This window comes from Podarcis tiliguerta (assembly GCF_965153285.1).
Source record: "Podarcis tiliguerta genome assembly, chromosome: 10".
Classification (NCBI taxonomy): Eukaryota; Metazoa; Chordata; class Lepidosauria; order Squamata; family Lacertidae; genus Podarcis; species Podarcis tiliguerta.
The window spans coordinates 41170937-41192874 of record NC_139543.1 but is presented as its reverse complement, the minus strand read 5'-3'; the positions used below and the strand labels follow the sequence as shown (position 1 = coordinate 41192874).

The following is a 21938-nucleotide window of genomic DNA, read 5'->3' as shown; positions in this document are numbered from 1 at the left end:
TTTTCCTCAGCCACATGCTCCTCTACAACACAAATAGATTGCTCAGGTTTATGAGGGGAGCAATCCCTTTCCCCCTTTCTTAGGCACTGACCTAAGAAAAAACTTTTCCTAGTTTTACTTTTTGAAAATCTTTTTTTATGGTCAGTGCTCTTTCCCCTTTCTTATTTTTCTCTTTCTCAAGGTTTCTAACTGACCGATCATTCTTGGAAAAAGCTCACATTTGCTGTGTTTCTTGGCCTTTGTTTTTGCTAGGAGTTGCTCATACTACTTACAGCCCCCTTTCTAGCTTTTGTCTTACCTTGATTATTTCTTTCGACTCTATAGTTCAAAATGTCTTATTTGGGGATGCTATTAGAGAAAGCTTCTGACTCTAATATTTTTTGAAGCAGCTATTTTAGTTTCTGTAGCTTTCTTAAAATGTTCCACTGCAACCTAACTTACTTTGAAATACCTGTTGTTTGCTGCTTTAATTTTAATACCCATTTTGATACTGTAGCTTTTGCTGTTCGTTTTTCATTTGCTCTGAAGTGTTCTACTTGGCCTATTTCTAACAATTCACTTTCTAGTAAAGCTTCTACAGTGTTTAAAGAACCTTCTTCCTGTATTGTTAGCCCTCCGTTTCCCCTCTTTTCCTTATCAAAGGTTGCTGACCCATGGCTTTTCACCACTGGCAGCCATTTTGCCTGCAGCCTCCTTCCCTGTCTCTCTCTAGGAAGTTTATTTTTACCTGTTTGAATTGTGTGGTCCCTTTTACTCTCTCCAGAAGCTTGATCATTTCCGCTTACTTTATCACTCTAGCTAGTGACCCACTTTCTTAAGCTTCCCCCTTTCTCTTAATCCGCCCCCCCCGTCCAATTTGGGGGCCTTGTCTGTTTTGTTTTTTGTTTTTTTAAAATACGGTATATACTAAAGTTTCCCATAAATATCCGGGTTGCAGTAATTCTATCTCCATTCAAGTTCTGGTGGGTTTGTTTGTTGTTATTGATGAGCAGGGAGTTGCAAACAAGTGCCACCTTTCCCATAGTGTTAGGCTTAGATTTTGAGTTTGATTTAGGGTTGTGCTGGGGGGCTACTCTGAGGTAGGCCCTGTTGGAAAGCATGAAGTTAGGTGCATGGCAAACAGGACGGCATTACAGTCAGCCGTTGGGCTTAGAAGAGGTTTGTGGCTTTAAGGAACCCAATGCACCGTTGTTACCACGGTAACGAGATCCACAGCGCAGATGCTGATTTCTCCAACCCACTCTGCTTTTCTGCTGCCTCCCATTTGAGCCCCATGATGGCGACGCCTTCCCCCCCACCGCTTCTTGACCCCGAAGTACTTGCTGAACGCTTTGGTTTCTATGATTATGTCGTCTTTATAGCCATGTTGATCTTCTCTGCAATAATCGGCATTTTCTTTGCCGCCAAGGGAGTATACAAAACTCAGAATGACTATCTGATGGCTGGCCGCAGTCTAACTTGTTGGCCAGTTGCATTGTCCCTCACAGCCAGCTTTATGTCAGCGGTGACGGTGCTGGGGACCCCAGCTGAGGTCTATCGCTTTGGGGTCGCTTTTAGTCTCTTCGTTTTTGCCTATACCATTATGGTGCTGATGTCTGCCGAAGTGTTCCTACCTGTCTACTACCGGCTGCATATCATCAGCACCTATGAGGTAAGCAGACTTTTAGCATCTGCTCCGAGAACTGTATAAACCTAACCCCCCAGGTTAGCCTAACAACATACGATACCCATAGTAAATATACCCCTAAGGCCTTTAAAAATAAATCATGGGACTATCCAGCAAGTTACTATTCACCTAAAAGAATTCAGAATTGGATCTGGCAAATCTCAATGGACACAGAGAAAGCGCTGTTCCTGGCAGCTGCCTGCTAGAAGTCACAGCTTCAAAGAAGAGCCTCTGATGATGAACTGAGCATGGGGAACATGTGTTAAACCCTTGAAGTTGGTAGTATGGAAATGCTATTTCTTTCTTTTCCTCCGTTCCATCTGTTGTTTTTCTGGCACCACTTTCTTATATAAAAAGCAGTCATTTTCTCTAGCCATGAAGCCACTCCAGGGTCATCTTTGAAACTCACTTAACTAGAACAGGGGCAGGGAACCTCCATCCTTTAGATCAAACTGTCATGTGACAAAGGTATTTGAGAGCAGAAGCAGTAAAGGAGTCTAGAAATGTTGTGAAATGATGAAAAGCTGCAGAATGACCGCTCCCCACATTAAATGCCTTTTGCATGGTTGCGTGCAGCCCCCCAGATCTCAGTGTGGCTCCCGATAGTTCAGGCTGGCTTCACCCTCCCCAGGCTGGCTACCTGGAGGTCTCTGCCCACCTCAGCCAATCGCCCAATCCTGCCTGGGGAGGTGTTGCCAGGTGATCGGCCAGGTAAGGGGAGGGACCGCCCTGCCCACACAACAGAAGGCGAATCTTACCTGCGAAGCGTCAGTTGGCTCCTGTGACTCATCTTGAGGATGACTCATTCTCTGTATAAATATTGTACAGTGGTACCTTGGGTTAAGTACTTAATTCATTCCGGAGGTCCGTTCTTAACCTGAAACTGTTCTTAACCTGAAGCACCACTTTAGCTAATGGGGCCTCCTGCTGTCACTGCGCTGCCGGAGCATGATTTCTGTTCTCATCCTGAAGCAAAGTTCTTAACCCGAGGTACTATTTCTGGGTTAGCGGAGTCTGTAACCTGAAGCGTATGTAACCTGAGGTACCTGCTTGCAGGCATGTAACCTGAGGTATCTGCTTGCAGGCAGACTCAGTGTGGAGCCTAGAGAGTCTGTGTCTGTGTGGTGGAGCCTGTGCTCTGTGAAGCCTGTGCTCAATGGAAACTCTGTGTATGCTCTGAAGCTAGTTTAATCTTCTGTTCACTATGCTGTTATTTGCAAAGAAGTTTATTTTAACTCAGTAAAGCTTTTATTCTTTTACTGACGAAGACTCTGCATTATTAATTTACGCTGTACGTCACAAATTTGGCCCTCCAGGCCTCATTTGGGGAAGCCATGCCCACCCCCCTACATCTAAGTCATATATTACATCAGGCATGGGGGGTGCATAAGGGTGGGGCATCAAACGAACTATCAGGAGCTTAAAATGAGCTCCTAGTGTTCCTTCACTAGAGCAAGATGTGCTTCCAACTGCCAATTGGCTGATGGGCAACAGGAGTGCATTTTGCTCAAGGAGGGGAAAGAACTGGTGCGGCTCTAAATTCAACAGCAACTTATTGCAGATCACGGAGGGTGTTTAACCCTCTCCTCTCATTCCCTTTCCCTGATCTGTAGTGCCTCTATTCCCAGGAGCTGTGTTTAGCTATTGAGAAGCTCTCTCAGTAACTTTGCATAGAACGTCACTGATGAAGTCTGTTCAAATAGATATTTACTCAGAAGTAAGTTTCAGGGAGTTCACTGAGATCTCACTCCCGAGCAGCTCTGCATAGAACTGCAGTCTTAAACCTCCCCCCTAAAAAAGAAATCGTGTCAGTCCTATTTCTACATATTAGCTAGATTCATATGAATTTGTATGTTTTGTATCTAAAAGCAATTTGTCTCTTTTGCAGTACTTGGAGCTTCGATACAATAAAAAAATGCGTCTGCTTGGAACAGTGATGTTTATGATTTTAACGGTAAGTAAAGCGGATTTTTTTATTGATTATCCATACTAAGAACATAAGGGGATCCTGCTGGATAAGGCAAAAGGGGCATCTAGTCCTTTTCTCACAGTGAGTGACAGTCAGATGCCTATGGGAAGTCTGCAAGCAGGACCTCAGTTTAATAGCACTCTGCCTCAGCAGCTGGTATTCAGAGACATACTGCCTCTGAGAGTGGAGGTAGAACACAGCCATCGTGGATATTGGCAGGTGATAGCCTGATTCTCCATGAATTTGTCTAGCTGTCTTTAAAAGTCTTTGAAATTTAGTGGCCACCACTGTCTCCTGTAGGAGCGAGTTCCATAGTTTAACTATGCACTGCATTTTTGTGTGAATTTCCCCTACTATATACATTTTTGTAAGCAATTTCACCTAATTTTTCTTTGTTATTCTTGTTATGTGTGTTTTTTACTGCATTGGTTACCTATAAATATAATACATAAAGAAATAGTACAGAGACGGAGCAAAAGTGTCTTGCATTGCATGAACAAATGCGACTAAGAACTGGACTCGCTCATTTTGTTTGCACGCTTATTTTAGTGATACCGGAGTTTTTGTTGGCAAAATGCTCACTTAAAACGTGTAATCACTATGTACTTTTCACAGTATACTGACAAATATTTTGAAATATCAGGTTGTTGTTGTTTTTACACACTACTTATGTTGCTCAGTTTGTTTCACGGTACTTAAATCAAACTGGTGCTTTTTCTCAAAGGACTGTGAGGTGGTAGTGTTTCAGCCACAATAGTAATGTTAGTATGTATGGTATGTATATGTTGTTGTTTGTGTTCTATGATTGGTTATGTTCTTCAACTCCCCTCCCCTCTTTGCCTAAGCACTGTGGGAGCTGTTGAACAGAACTTGATGCTTTTGTGCTTGCTCCTTGCATGGAGGGCATCACTGGTATAGAACAAATAATTCTGAGAAAGAACATCTAACGTGTGTTTATTTCATCTCCTCAGATATTATACACTGGAATTGTTATATATTCTCCATCCCTGGCTTTGAGTCAAGGTAATGTGAACACATCGTTTGAAACCATTAGCAAAGGACAAAAAACTAACGTTGACTTAGGTGGTTCACTTGTGTGAAATCTCCAGTACCTTTGTGAAAAGCTTGAGTCAAATTTTGCTTATTCTGTAGCATGTGAATAATAAGACAATGAAATCAATACACCTTATGTAATATTTCAAATATATGTGGTAGTTGAAATAATAACTCTTATAGTTTGGCTGTTCATGAAATTCTTTTAATCATTTGCAGAGGCATTATCCTACTCCAGCTGGGTTAGGTCTCAGGCCCTGAGGTTGTCTGGAACAAAACTACACAACAGGTCACATTGCAGACTCAGGCCCGAAGCACAATGTTGTGTTGTTGTTGTTTAGTCGTTCAGTCGTGTCCGACTCTTCGTGACGCCATGGACCAGAGCACGCCAGGCACGCGAAGCACAATAGCATTAAGCAAAGTCAAAGTGAAGCAGGGGTCAAGTACAAAGGTGGAGTCCTGAGTCAAACATAATCCAAAAGCTGTGAGGCAGAGGTCATCCACTAAAAGATCAGCCAGAACTCAGGTTGCAGGAGTAATGAGCTGAAAGGCATATGTTGTTTCAGCAAGTAGCAGACCTTAACTCCCAGCCTTTGCTGATCAACTGCCTCAGCCTGAACTCCCTGGCACAGATGCTTTTGAGTGTGAGACCCCCTCTGGTCCCTCTGCTGCTGGAGACCAACTCCAAGGGTCTTTCCAGGGCATTCCTTGGAGACAGGCCTGGTGAGCTGTCTCCCTGGATAGCAGGGTTGAGGGTTGGAGGCTCTGTCAGGTCCCATGGGTCTCCTGGCTCCGGGTCCCACTATTCAATGGGATTTACTTCCAGGTCAGTGTGTACAAGATTGCAGCTTTTAGTCTTTTTGTAATGTGAGAGAAGGGAGAATAATTAAGGAGAGTCTCACTGATAAGGGCATTCTATAATCTCACCAGGGTCAGATTTGAGGAGACCCAGATTTGAGGAGACCCCCCAATGCAGTCACACCTTTTTCCTCCAAGGAAAGACAGGAGATGGAGCAGGGCATAGTGGCAGGCAGACATTGCAAGTGAGAGTCAAATTTGACTCCAACTAAAAAGTGGCACAGCCGCTATCCCTCTGCTAAAGTGCTGCTTGAGGTCCTAGTGAGAACAGCAGAAAAAGCATCACAGCTGCCAGTAAGAGATCCTTCTGAGCTATTAGGACCCTCGACGCAATACCTGGCCTGGCCAACTACAAGCACTAGACGGAATGTCATCACCTAGTAGGACTTTTCCCTTATGGTCACCTGCATCACCTATTTAGGGGAAACCTGGAGAAGGGCCTCCTAATGATGATCTTAAGGTATGGCAGGTATGTCCTTCCACAGTTCTAGTATGCTTGCTACTCACCATCCAAGTAGTATTTACATTTCTTGTTTATAGCAAACTTTAAATTCATAAATGTCATGAAGATTTGTATGTGCACTTATTGTTTTGTCTTCTTTGCATTAATAAATAAATAAATAATGTTTTACCACATATCCCTAGAAATGTTTCAAGGAATATTTATGTATTTTCCCTCCCTTTCAGTTACAGGATTTCAGTTGTGGGGGTCTGTTATTTCAACAGGAATAGTCTGCACTTTCTATTGCACTCTGGTATGTGAACAGTTCACTTTAATAAACATTGTGGTTCCTGTAAGCTTTATAAATCAACAAATCGATCCCAACTTTTACTTTCAGATTTGGTATAGGATTCTATTTTTCATGATCTATGTATTTATGTTATATCAGCCTTGCATTCAACCTTGCCTAGAGGCCTTGGGTACAATGAATTCCTTGCAGTGATTTGCTCCACCCCCCTTCTACCATTATTCTTGCTAGAAGACACATTTTTTACCTTCTCGTCAGTGCTGGTAACTGAGATAAGAGCATACAAGTGATTTCCAGGAGGTCTCCCCTATCCAAGTGCTGACCAGGTCCAAATTTTCAGCAAGGTTGTGGCTTCATGTGACTTTACACCACATCATGAGTCTAAATTTTCTTAGCAGGCTTGTAAAATAATGTTGGAGGCTAGTAAGTATTCCGGACTTATCTACAAAGCTATGCTACTAACACATACAGTACTGGTTTTATAATATTGTAAAGTTCATGTTTTCCAGAAAAAAATGCTTAAAAGCTTTGTTTGGTGAGATGCTGCGAATTTTCTGTTCAACATCTCTAGCTCCATGTCACAGCAATGTAGTGTGGGTATATCATGGCATCAGTTACATAGATGTCTAATATGTGCATCTCTGGATGTTTCTAGAAGGATGCTTAATATTGCAAGTGGGTTGTTGGCGACAGGGTTGGGTTGTTGTTTTTTAACTTCAAAAATTTTCCATGGAAGGGGTAAATCTGGATTAAATGGGGGAGGAATACAGACTGACATTTTGATGCCAACAAAGTTCTGTGGTTGCTTTAGGAAACTTCCATGCACGAGGATCCCACAATAAACACCTGTCTGTAAGAATCCTGTGTACAAATATTCCATTTCCTAGATTAAACTGAAGGAAAGAGAAGGAAATCTAGTTCCTGGATCTGGTTTAAAAAGTTAAGAAACGCATTGTGTAACTGGGTAAAAAAAGGATCATTTTTCAGTGCTTTAGAGTTAAGATGGAAAATTTATCTTGCCCTCCCATCCTATATTAGTTCTATGCTGTCAGAAAGGAATCTTACATATAATTTAGAATATGTTTCTTTTCATATTCTTTTCAAATTGAATCTCAGCCAATGGCTGAGATTGTTTGATTTTCAGCTGAAATACAAGCAAAGTTCAGCACTTCTTAAAACTTCCTTTTCTGAGGGCAAATAAATGTTTAAGCTTAAGCTTAAACATTTAAGAAGAGTTTGGATTTGATATCCCACTTTATCACTACTCAAAGGAGTCTCAAAGCGGCCAACAATCTCCTTTCCCTTCCTCCCCCACAACAAACACTCTGTGAGGTGAGTGGGGCTGAGAGACTTCAGAGAAGTGTGACTGGCCCAAGGTCACCCAGCAGCTGCATGTGGAGGCGTGCAGACGCGAACTCGGTTCCCCAGATTACGAGTCTACCGCTCTTAACCACTACACCACACTGTCTCTCTTTAAACATGCTTAAGCTTAACAACTTTAAAAGAGAACAATTAGAATTTATTGAGCAAGGACACCCGAGATGTTTGTATATTGATTGATTGTATTCAAATGAATCCCAAAGCGGCTTACAAACAATAAATACAGTGGTACTTTGAGTTACAAACATCTCAGGCTACAAACGCTCCAGGTTACAAACGCCGCTAACCTTGAAGAGTTACCTCGAGTTGAGAACTTTGCCCCAGGATGAGAACGGAAATTGTGTGCTGGCGGCGCAGCAGCAGCAAGAGGCCCCATTAGCGAAAGCACGCCTCTAGTTAAGAACAGTTTCAGGTTAAGAACGGACCTCCAGAACGAATTAAGTTCGTAACTAGAGGTACCACTGTAACAGTAACATATAATGCAGCATGATAGAACATCTATGCGCAAATATATGTGCATATATCTATATAGACAGAACTGACTTTTTTTAAACATATACTGCATCTGCTTTTCCTGTTTAGGGTGGCCTAAAAGCAGTGGTTTGGACAGATGTTTTCCAGTTTATGCTGATGATAAGTGGGTTTCTAGCCGTGATTTTTCGAACTTTAGTAATTAAAGGAGGATTTAATGCTATTATGGATGATGCTCGTCATGGAGGAAGACTAAGACTCTGGGAGTAAGTGTTTCCTTAGTATGCTACCCAGGACATTCTTAAAGGTTTTGAAAAGTTTGGGAATTTACATTTCAGTGGGTGGACAACTCAAGAGAAAGTAACTCCCTTGATAAAATATAGATCTCTGAGTGGTATTAGAACAGCAAATTAATGGTAAAGCTTATAAATGTGAAATGCATACTTGCTTAAGACTTCAGTCCTATTGGATTGGTAATGGGGGAACTGAAGACCATTCATGCTGCCTTGTGCTCCTGCTCTTGCTGATAGAGCAGGAGTGAGGGTGGAGGTGCATATTTGGAATCTTCTATCCTATTTCCACTTTTTTGGGGGGGAAACCTGTATCCTTCCCATTGTTCCTAATGGCAGGAAAATAAAAGGAATTGATTTATGCCAGCTCCTGGGTTGGCATAAATCTCTCCTTGTTTGCAATCATGTCAATGGACTGGGAAGGCTATGGCCCTCCCACAGCAAACCCACCCCCTTCTGGCTATATTGATGTCAGAGCTCTGAAATCAGTAGAGCACAGGCTATCAAGTAGAGGAATTTCATTCAAAGTTCTAACATTCCCCCTTTCCTCCACTGAATTCTTCATTTTTTTTTTCCATGTCAGAACTTGCACATTACTTTTATATGCCTTTTTCCTCTTAGCTTTAACCTAAGCCCTCTGCAAAGGCATACTGTGTGGACAGTTACCATTGGCGGCAGTTTCACTTGGCTTGGCATATATGGAGTAAATCAGTCTCAGGTTCAACGGTACCTTGCCTGCAAATCAAGACTTCATGCAAAACTGTAAGACTACATGCATTAATTTGTAGGGATTACCTTGTGCCTTAGGCATGATGTATTTGCAGCTGTGTTCATAGTATCATAGAGTTGGAAGGGACCCCAGTGAACCTCTGTTTTCATATAATTTCAGCAAGAACAATGCTTCTTTAACCTACTTTTCTAACATTTTCTTACAGCTCTCTTTATTTAAATCTTATGGGACTTTGTCTAACTCTTAGTTCTGCAGTATTCAGTGGACTCTCAATGTACTCCATATACAAGGATTGTGATCCATGGACTTCAGGCTTTGTGGCAGCACCAGATCAGGTTTAGTATTACTGTCAAGTGAAAGAGTTACCGGTACACACAGAATAGATCAGACTCATATTTATCTTCCATGTAACTAAGTTTTAAGGAGGCCTTTTGGAAAGTTTACATAATTAGCAAGTTATGATTGTGAGGGACAAGGAAAACTGCCACTTTACTTGAAATAATAGACAGATATAATAAAATCATGAAGCAAGGAACCCTCTCATTCCCAAACAGAGCAGGAATTTCAAATATGCATCTTCTGTAGAAAGAAATAATATATGTTTATGCACCCAGGTTGGTTCAGTACAATTACTTGCCTATTTGGCTTGCGAGGCATCTACTCATGGACCTGGTCTCTCCTATTTGTCCAAAGCAGGGATATGTGATCAGATTTTTTTCTGTAACTTTTCCCTCTGCTGCCTCTTCCTCCAGTTCAAATATGTCTCTCGCTTCTTCTTATTACTTTGCTTTGAGCTCATAACTGTTTCTCCTTGTACTTTTTCTCCCAGTTCACCTGTGTTTCCCCCTCTTCCTTGCTTTCTACATGCTCTCCACAACTCCTCTGGTCCCTTCTTTATCTTTAGGGCTTGAATTCACTCGGTGGTCTTGCCTCCCTCACTTCTTTCAGCTGCAAGTGATCACATCCCTTTTAAAATGGGCTTCTAAGCCCACGGAGAAAACTAGGAAGCCTTTCAAGTGGTCTGTATGTCAGCCCCACCAAGCTTTTTCAATGCCTGGGCCACTCCAGCTGTGTGTCAGTCCTCCATGTTATGGCAGAGAATATGCTCAGAATGTACGGTAAGCACGTAGTGCCACACCCTGTGAATCTCAGCCACAGTACTGTTTAGGTAGGAAGCACCCAAAATGTCAGGGTGTCCTCTGTGTTTGGTAGCCAGTGTACATTTTGCCCTGAATCTACCACCTTTCTCAAAGGGTTTACATGGAACTTAGCTGGAGTAACAAATCGTTCTCAGCAAACAAAGGGTATTTCTCCCAACCTAGTGTGCTATGTTTAATAATCAATGGAATGTGTGTGTGTGTGTGTGTGTGTGTGTGTGTGTGTGTGTGTGTGTTCAGTGTTAGAAGGACATGCACAAACCTAAATAATTTCAAGTTAGATTTTTATTTCAAACCATGATTGAGTTTCTGAACTTTAAATCAAAAAAGTTTACTATTTCTCAATGGTGAATTTTTTCCAGCTCATGCCGTATTTTGTGTTGGAGATTTTGGGTGACTATCCAGGAGTTCCAGGACTTTTTGTGGCTGGGACCTACAGTGGGACATTAAGGTGAGTTTCAGTGGAACATCCAGGTCATTTTTAAGCAACCCTAGGTCTAGATTCTAGAAAGTTACTGGTGACTTTCAGCCAATTTTTAAAATGATAAATCAATGTTTCTCTGGCCAAACTAAGCATTATGCTGAACACACAGTTTGATATTGCATTTGAAAAAAAAAATATTCAATAGCAGTTGTGAAGGGAGCTCAAGTGGAACCATAAGAAGTGAGTTTAACCCTTTCCCTCAGTACTGCAGGCCTGATTAAAATCTGCTATTTGGCACCGGAGGAAACCTGATTGACCTTCCTCACCGTTGCTGTTTAAAGTTAAAACAGCAAAAAGTTCATTAATGCAAAACGAGCCAAAGATCCCTCTAGTCCAGCATCCTGACTTAAAGTAGCCAGCCACATATCTAACGGGAAACATGCAGGCAGGAACTGAGAGCAACAGCACTCGCCCCTTCTGCGGTTTCAAGGACCTCCTCCAATGGTGACAGTAGAATGTAGCTGTTGAGGTCAGTAGCCATAAACAGTCATATCCTCCGTTAGTCCGGTCCCCTGTTAAAGTCATCCAAGTCGGTGGCCTTCGCTCCATCAGGTGGTAGTGAATTTCATAGTTTCACTTTTGTCTGTCCTGAATCGTTCAACATTCAGTTTCATTGGATGGCAAAAATGGATAGTATCATGATATAACATGCAGTGTGACTCTCAATCATATGTATAGTGGTACCTCTGGTTAAGAACCTAATAGTTAAGAACTTAAGCTCCCACCGCCTACCAGAAAGGGCACCGCTGTTCCAGTTCCTTTGTGGAGCCTCTGCCATCCCGCAACGCCGCCGCACCAAGATGGGTGAGCGGACTTAGTTGCCTCATCACAGCCTCACTGGCACTGTAGTGCTTTTGGGTATATTAGCTCTGTGACTTGGCATGAGTACCTTGTCATGGATTGTTACTGCAAATGACCAGCTCACCAAGTGGTTAATGTAGGAAAGTCTTACCACTTTTAGCACACATCGGGCTCAGTGGCAGGAAAAGCTCTCATCAAGCTTTCATAAATACAGGTGACAGACTGAGAATATGATGAAAAGCCATTACCACTTTGTGAATTGTATTGGGACAATGTTTCTGTCGTAGCTCAAGTTTTGTTCCTCCCCACCCCTGCTCCCAAAATTGTATCAGTTTTAAAATATTTGTGCAACTGCAACACAAATGCAAACCTCAGAAAATTTTAATTTTATATTCTTTAGTACAGTGTCATCCAGCATCAATGCATTAGCTGCTGTTACAATTGAAGACCTCATTAGACCTTATTTTAAGATGTCTGACACAAGCATGTCATGGATTTCCATAGCAATGAGTAAGTTTGTATGTGATATTTTATGTTTTTAAATAAAAAATCCCATTTTTTCTCATTAACTGTAGAAGTTAAGATACATTGAAAAATCTGAGTGAGGCTTAGACATAATAAAACTGTTTGTAAATGCAGCTGTCTCATTGCTATATGGGATTATGCCTTGTATATAGAATAAAACACTAAAATCCAAATGGAAAAATGACTTCAAATGTGTAATAAAGGAAACTCACTGGACAGCTATGTGGAATAAGCCACCCTTTGTTTCTGGTTTGGACATCATGTCAGGGCAGACTTTGCCTTATTTACCAACACCATGACAGGACCAGTGGAGGAACAGAGTGGAGCAAGAACTTAGTGTGTGCCAGCATCCTGCATGTTAAACCATAGTTTTGTAAATCTATAGTTCAATGTGACAAGTGAAATGGGTCTGTGTCTTCCATCTGCTCTTTGTAGGCTTGTTTACATACAATTTTGCACAGTGATTGTTTAGAGCAGAGATAAGTGGCCTATGGCCCTTCAGATGTTGTTTAACTCCAACTCCCATCAGTCCCAGAAAACATGACCAGTAATTAGGGATGATGAGAGCTATAGTCCCACAACATTCAGAGGGCCACAAGTTCCCCACCCTGATTGTTTTACATATATTTTTTATATTTAAGATAGTGGTGAGTTTTGGGCCTAGGTCTCCTAAAACTCTTACATCTCTAACTGTTAAGCCACTCTGGCTCTCCACTACAATTTACTTTAGACAGTATCAAAACAGTTGCATCAGGAAGTCTCAAGGAGCCAGACAGAAATACTGTACAAAAAGCAACTGATTAGAATTATGGACCTGCATCAGTCGCAAACTGTGTACAATGAAACAGTACAGTAAGGGTCAAGGGTTGCATTGATCCACGACCAACCTCCAGGGCTTGCCTGTTGAAGTGGGTATTGTAAAAGTGGCCTTGGCCCCAATGAATAGAGGATCTGTTGGCTTGAGAATAAGAAGTTGGCTGCTGTGCTCCATTATTCTTCACTAGCATTTGACTCCACCTCTCTATTGTGGTAACCCACTGAGCCACTTGGGCTTGCTGATCAGAAGGTTGGCGGTTCAAATCCCTGCAACGGGGTGAGCTCCCATTCCTCTGTCCCAGCTCCTGTCAACCTAGCAGTTCAAAAGCTGCGGTGGGAAGGTAAACAGCATTTCCATGCACTCTGGTTTCTGTCACGGTGTTCCGTTGCTCAAGAAGAAGTTTAGTCATGCTGGCCATATGACCTGGAAAGCTGTGGACAAACACCAGCTTCCTCAGCCTAAAATGCGAGATGAGCACCGCAATCCCATAGTCACCTTTGACTGGACTTAACTGTCCAGCGGTCCTTTACCTTTTTACCCAGTGTTACAATTCTGAAGTGCAGACACTCTTCATAGAAGTGGCAGCTGACATGCTAATGTAACCTACCTCTTTCTCTGCTTAGGTTACACAGTGGTTTCTCTCTGATAAAAGCTTATTTATTTGGCATGCAGAGGATAGGTCATTGTTTCTGCTGTGAAATGTGGTAGAGCTTTGTCCCAGCCCATCTACTTGTTTGCCCTATACTCTCTGTTGGTGCCTGTGCTGCCTACAGCTTCATGCAATGCCTGTGGGAAATGTATGATCACTACCTGTTGTATTTCCACTGCAGCTATGGGGCTGCACAGGGCCACCTGATGCTCAGAAAAAAGGAGTCCACCTAAAATTGCCAATACAGCAGCCAAAATGCTGGGCCATAATTAGGCTGCAAGTTAGCCATATCCAATGTACAGTAAATTATTATCATCCATTATAACATAGGATATAACATAGGATTTCCATTTTATGCATGATAATCATATAATTAAACCAGTATCTAACATTTTTGTTGGTGTTTTTTTTTTTAAAAAAAATCATATTCACTTCCTCCAAGGGAGTAAAATTTTGTTGGTTTTGGTAATTCCTAGTGGCAAACTCTAATATACTCGCTGTCTTTGATTTTTTTATTAGAAGGCAGAACGTCTTAAATAAATCTTAAACTTCTCAGTCTGTTACATATATGAATAAACCATATAAACTTTGCATAAATTTATTCATTTAGACCTGCTTTTTGGTGCAGTGTGCCTTGCCATGGCTGGCGTGGCATCCAAGATGGGTGGTTTGTTACAGGTAAGCATTTAACGGTTATTCTTAGACTTCTAGTTTTTAGAAGAATTTGCTTAGATTTTGTGAATCTAATTATATATTCTATATTCCTCATTAAGTGCTCTGCTGGCAAGTTCAGTGGCTAAGGGGTTGCGTTCTGGAAGGAAGAGGGGCAGTGGCCTGAGCTAAGCACCTGCACTGCCAAAACTGTCAGCAGAGCTGCTGGTTTTAAAACAGTGAGAAAAGGGGGGGGGGGAGTGTTGCTGCTGATGTGTCAAGCTTCGCCATCACCTGAAATGGCAGGTTTCTTGGAGCTGTATCTTTTTGAAGGGCCTCTCCTAAAAAGCCCTTCCATAGTCAAATGAACTTCAAAGCAGGGTGAAAGAAAAACAGAACTTATACTTTTTGCTAATTTACTTTTTGTTTTTGCTAGTCCCTGTATTTACTAACCACCTTGATTTTGTTCCATCCTTCAGGCTGCGCTCAGTATTTTTGGAATACTTGGTGGACCTCTTTTGGGAATATTTTCTTTGGGCATGCTTTTACCTTTTGCAAATCCTACAGTAAGTAATTCTTTTGTCTTCTGCTTGTTAATATGCATTGGTATAAGAGAGCTCATTTTATACAGTGGTGCCCCGCAAGACGAATGCCTCGCAAGACGGAAAACCCGCTAGACGAAAGGGTTTTCCATTTTGGAGGTGCTTCGCAGGACGAATTTCTCTATGGGCTTGGTTCGCAAGACGAAAATGTCTTGCGATTCCTGGGGTTTTTTTTCCGCTCCCCACCCCCTTTTTCTAAGGCACTAAGCTGCTAATAGCCTTTTAGCAGCTAATCCGCTAATCCCTTAAGCCTTTAATAGCCGCTAATAGCCGCTAAACCGCTAATAGCGCTAATCCGCTAATGGGCTTGCTTCGCAAGACGAAAAAACCGCTAGACGAAGAGACTTCTTTTCGTCTTGCGAGGCACCACTGTACTTTGATATTTTAGCAGTCCACAGAGTATTTATAGTGCCTTCATTATTTAGTAACTTTACACGCACACATGATTTGTTCACACATAATGCAAAGCTATGGTTTTGCATCCTGTCAACAGGCATTCAGGAGCACAGTGCTCATTCACTCTCCTCCTCTTGTCTTCTGGTTTGTAATGATTCCTTGCTGCCTACCCTACTTTGAGACAAACCATTGCTTGCCATTTTGTCTTATCCAGCAAGGTATGGTTTGGCATTAATGAGGATAGGAGACAGGAAACGGTTGTACTCTAGGGAAGAGAAAGTCTGTAAGCCTAGATTCCTGACTTCATGAATAATGGTTTGAGGTGATGTCTTAACCACCCCAAAATAAAAAAAAGTGAAATGAATGCTGTCATCCCCCTGATCAAAATGCTGATGGAGATGTTGAGATGAAGAATGAAACGAAGCATTCAAAAGAGGAAATAGAGTTAACGTCTTATTTCAACTACCCTTACATAGTCTGGCTACATATGTGTTACAGTCATGATAAAGAAATAACAAAATTCTTTAAATCCTAAGTGACTGTAGCAGAATGAGTTTAAAAAACGGGTGCCCAAACACTAGCCTCCAGGAATCCTGTATTTGATTTTAAACATTAGAGTCAGAACCCTTTTTGAAAGGATTTGTCCCTATTGTTCATGTTGAGTTTACATTGCGTGTAATTTTCTACTTCTCAGGGTGCATTTTCAGGTCTCATGTGTGGATTTATTGTTACATTATGGGTTGGATTTGGGGCTATCAAGTACCCTCCCTCTCGCGACAAAACATTGCCGTTACACCTTTCAACAGCAGGCTGTCGGAAATACAATATTACTCTCACCACGCCATTAACTACTACTGTGCAGACTACACCTGCTCAAAGGTATGCATAAGACTTCAATTATATGTTAGATAAGGCTGAATGATGTTTCATATTTGATTTATTTTTTTTACACAGAGTGTTTTATCAAGCTCTTGTTGGCGTCTTAGGACTTCCTTTGGGAAAGCAAAAGCATTAAATGTGAAATGAAATGATACACTGAATGTGGGACTATATTCTAATTAAACAATGAGGGCTTATTTGCTGGAATAATGTCACTTTGTCCACCGGCATATTAAGATTATCTTCAAAATAACTAGAGTTTAACCAAATCTACTTGAGGCTTTTTTTGTCTGTCTGGAGGCTTTTGCTAATCAGTTTCATTAGATGATGCCAAGTTTGGGTTATTTATTTATTTTAGTTATTATTTATTAAATTTATATCCTTTGCTTCCACTCAAAGGTGTGTTTGTTACCCATAGAACAGAAAATTAAAGCGTTGTGCCAGAATCTGTACTATCTCTTTAAGACTGCATGCTGACTGTTCAATCCTATATATGTCTGTGCAGAAATAAGTCCTACTGAGTTCAATGGGGCTTACTCTCCAGTAAGTGTATACAGGATTGCAGCCTTTGTCAGTTTAAATTACAGTATGCTTAAGCTAATTTTTGGATATCAATACAGCATAATTTTGGAAGGAAATGTTTTTCCCCCTTTTCAGATCTTTTCTTCAGGAGTATTGGTACTCGCTTTCCTATCTGTACTTTAGCACATTAGGAACTTTGATCACATTCATTGTGGGAGCCATCGTAAGTGCAATGACAGGTAATATTTTTTCTAGTTTTGATTAAGCTTTGATTAAAGCATAGAAATCCGCAGTCTGAAGCTCATTTGAATTTGTATTGCTATATATCTTTAATGAAGCAAAACATGCATGTAAAGTAGTATTCAGGAAGCTGCATCCATGATAACGTGTTCAAAATTTATCCTGACCCAAGTGTAGTCAAAATATTTTGATTATTTTGAAAACAGGACTGTTAAGAAGTTACCCATTGGAATGGAGATCATATTTGAATAGATGATTTAGTTCCTGGGAGTGTACTGTATGTCCCTTTCTGGAGAGAGAGCTCTCATCTTGGAGAGGTAGATCTGATGTCAAACGCCACCTCCTCACCATTATGGAAGCTTCTATGACCCTTCCCCTACTAATGCCATCATTTGAGCTTTGACATCATTCAGGCCAAAAAATAGGCATGTTGATCCGAGAAAATGGAATGTTGTCTTACTATTCTTTACCCGGGGGAAGGGGGAGCAGCTCCTCCCTCTAGCTCCAATACAGTAGTACCTGGGGTTACAGACGCTTCAGGTTACAGACTCCGCTAACCCAGAAATAGTACCTTGGGTTAAGAACTTTGCTTCAGGATGAGAACAGAAATCGTGCTCTGGCGGCGCGGCGGCAGTGGGAGGCCCCATTAGCTAAACCTGGTACCTCAGGTTAAGAACAGTTTCAGGTTAAGACCAGACCTCAAGAACGAATTAAGTTCTTAACCCGAAGTACCACTGCACAAAGGACTAAGCAGATTTCTTAAGATATACTTTGTTGTGAGGGAGCATTGCAAGATGCAGCACAGTGACAAACCCCAATAATTCTCAATAAGAAATTGAGGAAACATAAAAGACACACCTGAATGTTCACCTCAGAAGTCAACAGATGAACTGCTTCTGTTTCTATCTCAAACTCCTTTAGAATTGCTAAGTTAACAGCAGATTTTCAAAGCTGGGTTCTAAGGCCTCGGAGGTGAGCAACTTCCATGAGGTACACAAATATGGTATGGGGAAAAATAAAACTAGGAAGAAAGGAAAAACAAACAATGAATTTCCCATGAAGCTCACCATCGCCATTTTGTGTCATATTATATACTGCACTTAAAGCGTTAGCTGAGTCCATGTTACTAGTATGACATAGTAGAAAGAATGATGGGGCAAGGTAGGGCAAGGGAGTAAGGACTCAGTGGGCAGGCTGAAGCCCACCTGAAAGTAGTTCCAGGCCCACTGGTTGGTTCCAGCTCACTCTTTGAGCAACACTATTCTAGCATGTTAGTCCTGGAAACCTAGTAGTTCAAAAGCACACTAGTGCAAGTAAATAAATAGGTACGCTGTGGTGGGTAGGTAAATTGCGTTCCTGTGCGCTCTGGCTTCTGTCACAGTGTCCCATTGCACCAGAAGTGCTTTAGTCATGCTGGCCACATGACCCGGAAAGCTGTGGACAAACGGCAGCTTCCTCAGCCTGAAAAGCGAGATGAGCGCTGCGCCCCATAGCCTCCTTTGATTGGACTTAACCATCCAGGAGTCCTTTACTTGGAAACAAGTTTATCATATATGACATATGGCAAGGAGATAGCTTTGGAAATACAGTGGTGCCCCGCAAGACGAAATTAATTCGTTCTGCGAGTTTTTTCGTTCTATGAGTTTTTTCATCTTGCGAAGCACCAATGTGTATTGACGGTTTCCCATAGGAATGCATTGGCGGTTTTTTTAAAAAAGGCACAAGACGTTTCGTCTTGCGAAGCAAGCCCATAGGGAAATCCGTCTTGCGAAGCAACTCAGAAAACGGAAAACCCTTTCGTCTAGCGAGTTTTTCGTCTTGCAAGGCATTTGTCTTGCGGGGTATCACTGTAATCTTCTTTGCCTCACATGACATAAGATTGCTGAGTAGCTATAGAGCAATTTCTAAATTCCATCTTTCCATCTAAATTCCATTCTCTCCAGAGGGGAGTGAGCATGAGTGGGTCATATCTGTGCTGGAACTGAATTGCCTTGTGTGAGATCATGTTGTTAATCCAACTATCTTCTAGGAGGATTTCAGCAAACCGTGGAAAGCAAACTTCTCTTTGGCAAAGAAGACTTTATAGGCAACTTTGTGTTTTGGAAATCTAAGTGGGTAAGTATGCTTTTGTAAGTCTTTCTCATATGTATTTCATAGGCAGATAGTGTCCACCCATCTAGATATCCTGTTTGTATTCAGAACCTAATCTCAGACATTTTGTGAAGCATGCTTATAGTAGAAGCATGAAACATATTGGCCTCTGCCAAAAAAAATCCTCATGTGAAGTACCAGCTCCATCAAAATATATTCCTGTTTGCTCATCACCCTTTAATATGTACTCCCTTGCTCTACTTCATGGCATGAGTAGATAGGATCTAACAGCAGGTGCCAAATGCACACACACAAGAGCTGTATGTAGCTTTTGCCTACACAATGCTTTTGAATGTGCAAGATCTAATCTGGAGTGTAATCTAAGAAGTCTTATTTTAACATACACACACCATTTACTGGAGTGGAGTCAAGCAAGGTTATACACCTTGGCCTCAGATTTTACACTTAAGACCATTGAAATTAGTGGTCTTAAGTGCAGTTGACTCTGCACTGGACTATGGTTATAAAGAGAAAACTAGGATTTTTCTTATACATGCGAATTTATGACCATTACACTTTCAGGTACAGCTGTATGAGAAGCTTCATCCAAAAGTTAATCCAGAGGAGACAGTGGTTTCTGAAGGTGCTGTAGAAGGTACCACGGATGACACGGAAGGGGGAAAATAGAGGTGCACAACAATTAACGCAGTGGAGTACCAAGTCCAGCAATGTTTCATTTTATTCATTGTATTTAAAAATGGAAATTTTGGTGTGTGTTTTTTCAATAAATCTGTATTGAAGCAGTAGTTGGTTTGTTAACCAAAGTATAAGCAAACTGACTCAGTTTTGGGTAAACGAGAGCCTATGATAAAGTAACTATCTGATTAAAATTGAGTATAAATCAAAATTTGAAGTGCAGTATATAGATACCTGCCTCACTCATTGAAGAACTTTAATTATAGTTCTGTTTGACTGGTTGGAAATCCTGTGTGCAAGATAGCTCTTCTACATTTTGTTTATACCAAGGGATTACAATGAACACTTCATTATGGCCATAAGACCTGTTTAGGTTGAAACGCAGAATAAGAGTAACAGGACACAAAAGATACAATTTATCTAATTAAACTAATACAGGCAATCATTTGATCTCTTACGTGCATGGAAATTAGGAAGAAAAATAGCCATCTGGTATTTGATATATGAAACTTGATCTGATAAACAAGGCATTACCAATCTTTTATCTTGATGGCCTGACAAACAAACAAAACTGCCCTGGAGTATGGCTATCGGTAAAACATTTTGAATACTGCAGGTATGAATGCTCTTATGAGCTTGTATATTCTTTACAGAAATAGCATAAAGTGAAGTAGCATAACTATGGGGGAACAAGTTCTATTAGCCAGAGGGTATAGATCCTGTCTTTCAATATCATATAAATGTTGGGTCAGAACCCTGAAAGTTTATTGTTACTCTAGCATTAGAAGCGATTCAAACAAAACAGCCCTTGAAGTATTTTTACATAAAATTATATAGGACCATTTACTAAAATAATAATCTGTTAGCATAGATATTAATGAAGAAAAATGAAGACGTAACACATATTTTAGTATTTGGACCTACACTGGTTCCCACAATTACTACACCAATTTCCAGACACATGCGAGATCACATTTATCCGGTACTATACCAGCTGCACTGGCTCCCGGTTGAGTACAGGATCAGGTTTAAGGTGCTGGTTTTAACCTTTAAAGCCCTATACGGCCTAGGACCCTCGTACCTACGGGACCGCCTCTCCTGGTATGTCCCACAGAGGAACTTACGGTCTGCAAATAAAAACATCTTGAAGATCCCAGGCCACAGAGAGGTTAGGCTGGTCTCAACTAGAGCCAGGGCCTTCTTGGCTGCGGCTCCAATCTGGTGGAACGCTCTGTCACAAGAGACTAGGGCCCTGCGGGACCTGACATCTTTCTGCAGGGCCTGCAAGACAGAGCTGTTCCACCAGGCCTTTGGTCAGGGCGCAGCCTGACCCCCTCCTCTGGCAATCTGCACAGAATTTTGCTTAATGGTTGCCATCAATTTGATTTTAATTAATTTTTATAATGAAATGTTTTTAGAATCATTGGATTATTTTGATTGTTGTTAGCCGCCCTGAGCCCAGCTTCGGCTGGGGAGGGCGGGATATAAATAAAATTTATTATTATTATTATTATGTTTGCATATCCTACACAGTTAGGTACCCCCAGAATATAATGTAAGAAAAATGCCTGGTGCAGAATTAGACATCTCAATCTATAGGGATACCATATAGTAACAGGGACAGTAGTTTGACCATGAAGAATACTGCGGTCACCTTGAAGATTTCTTTGAATATACAAATCACATATAAGAAACAATCTTCCTTGAAAGAGTATGAAAAGTACCTTTCTGGTCAATAAACACTGTAACAGTTTCCCTCTGCTTGGGTTAATACAGTTGTTGGGTCAGCAGGATAGACTGCAGATGCTGTTGGTTTAAAACCCACAGTTGCTCAGTGACTCCCCTTCTAAGTTGTCAGAGGTAGTGTCTCCAGTCTGGTGTTGGAGAACCCCAGGATGATGGTTCTGGGTGACTTCAACAGTCATGCTAAGGTTGGATTGTCTGATCTGGATTGAGACTTTATAACCTCCATGACAACCATAGGGTTGCCCCAAGTTGTCAATGGAGCAATGCAAAGGGCAGGACACACACCAGATTTAGTCTGTCATTTCGGGGTGAGTGTTGAGTGGTGGTTATTGGAGGAATGGAATCGATCCCTTTGTCATGGTCAGATCACAAGCTGCAAAGTTTGGGCTTGCAGCATCAGTTCTCTCAACATACACACCGACAGTAGAGGTGGGGAACCAATTCAGATGGTCTTCCCTTGGGAGACTTATGGGACCTGATAGATTTCTGAGTGTTCTGGGGAATTTTCCAGTAGCT

At 41.4% G+C, this 21938-nt stretch overlaps 1 protein-coding gene across 3 annotated transcripts; it reads left to right on the top strand.

The window, feature by feature from the left end:
- The first annotated feature begins 110 nt into the window (after positions 1-110).
- On the top strand, positions 111-19783 carry LOC310658519 (sodium-coupled monocarboxylate transporter 1-like). Of its 3 annotated transcripts, none has more exons than XM_083400547.1 (15): positions 111-1651; positions 3555-3620; positions 4607-4658; positions 6234-6301; positions 8258-8412; positions 9058-9198; positions 9414-9501; positions 10686-10774; positions 12009-12118; positions 14210-14277; positions 14730-14816; positions 15943-16127; positions 16785-16888; positions 18919-19004; positions 19563-19783. In XM_083400547.1, exons 1-15 carry the CDS (start codon positions 1181-1183, stop codon positions 19665-19667), a joined length of 1875 nt encoding a protein of 624 aa, XP_083256673.1. In that variant the 5' UTR covers positions 111-1180; the 3' UTR covers positions 19668-19783. The 3 variants fall into 3 exon arrangements, with proteins under 3 accessions (XP_083256673.1, XP_083256672.1, XP_083256671.1); XM_083400546.1 differs by having other exon boundaries at positions 9372-9501; positions 14228-14277; XM_083400545.1 differs by having other exon boundaries at positions 112-1651; positions 9372-9501.
- Positions 19784-21938: the final 2155 nt, after the last annotated feature.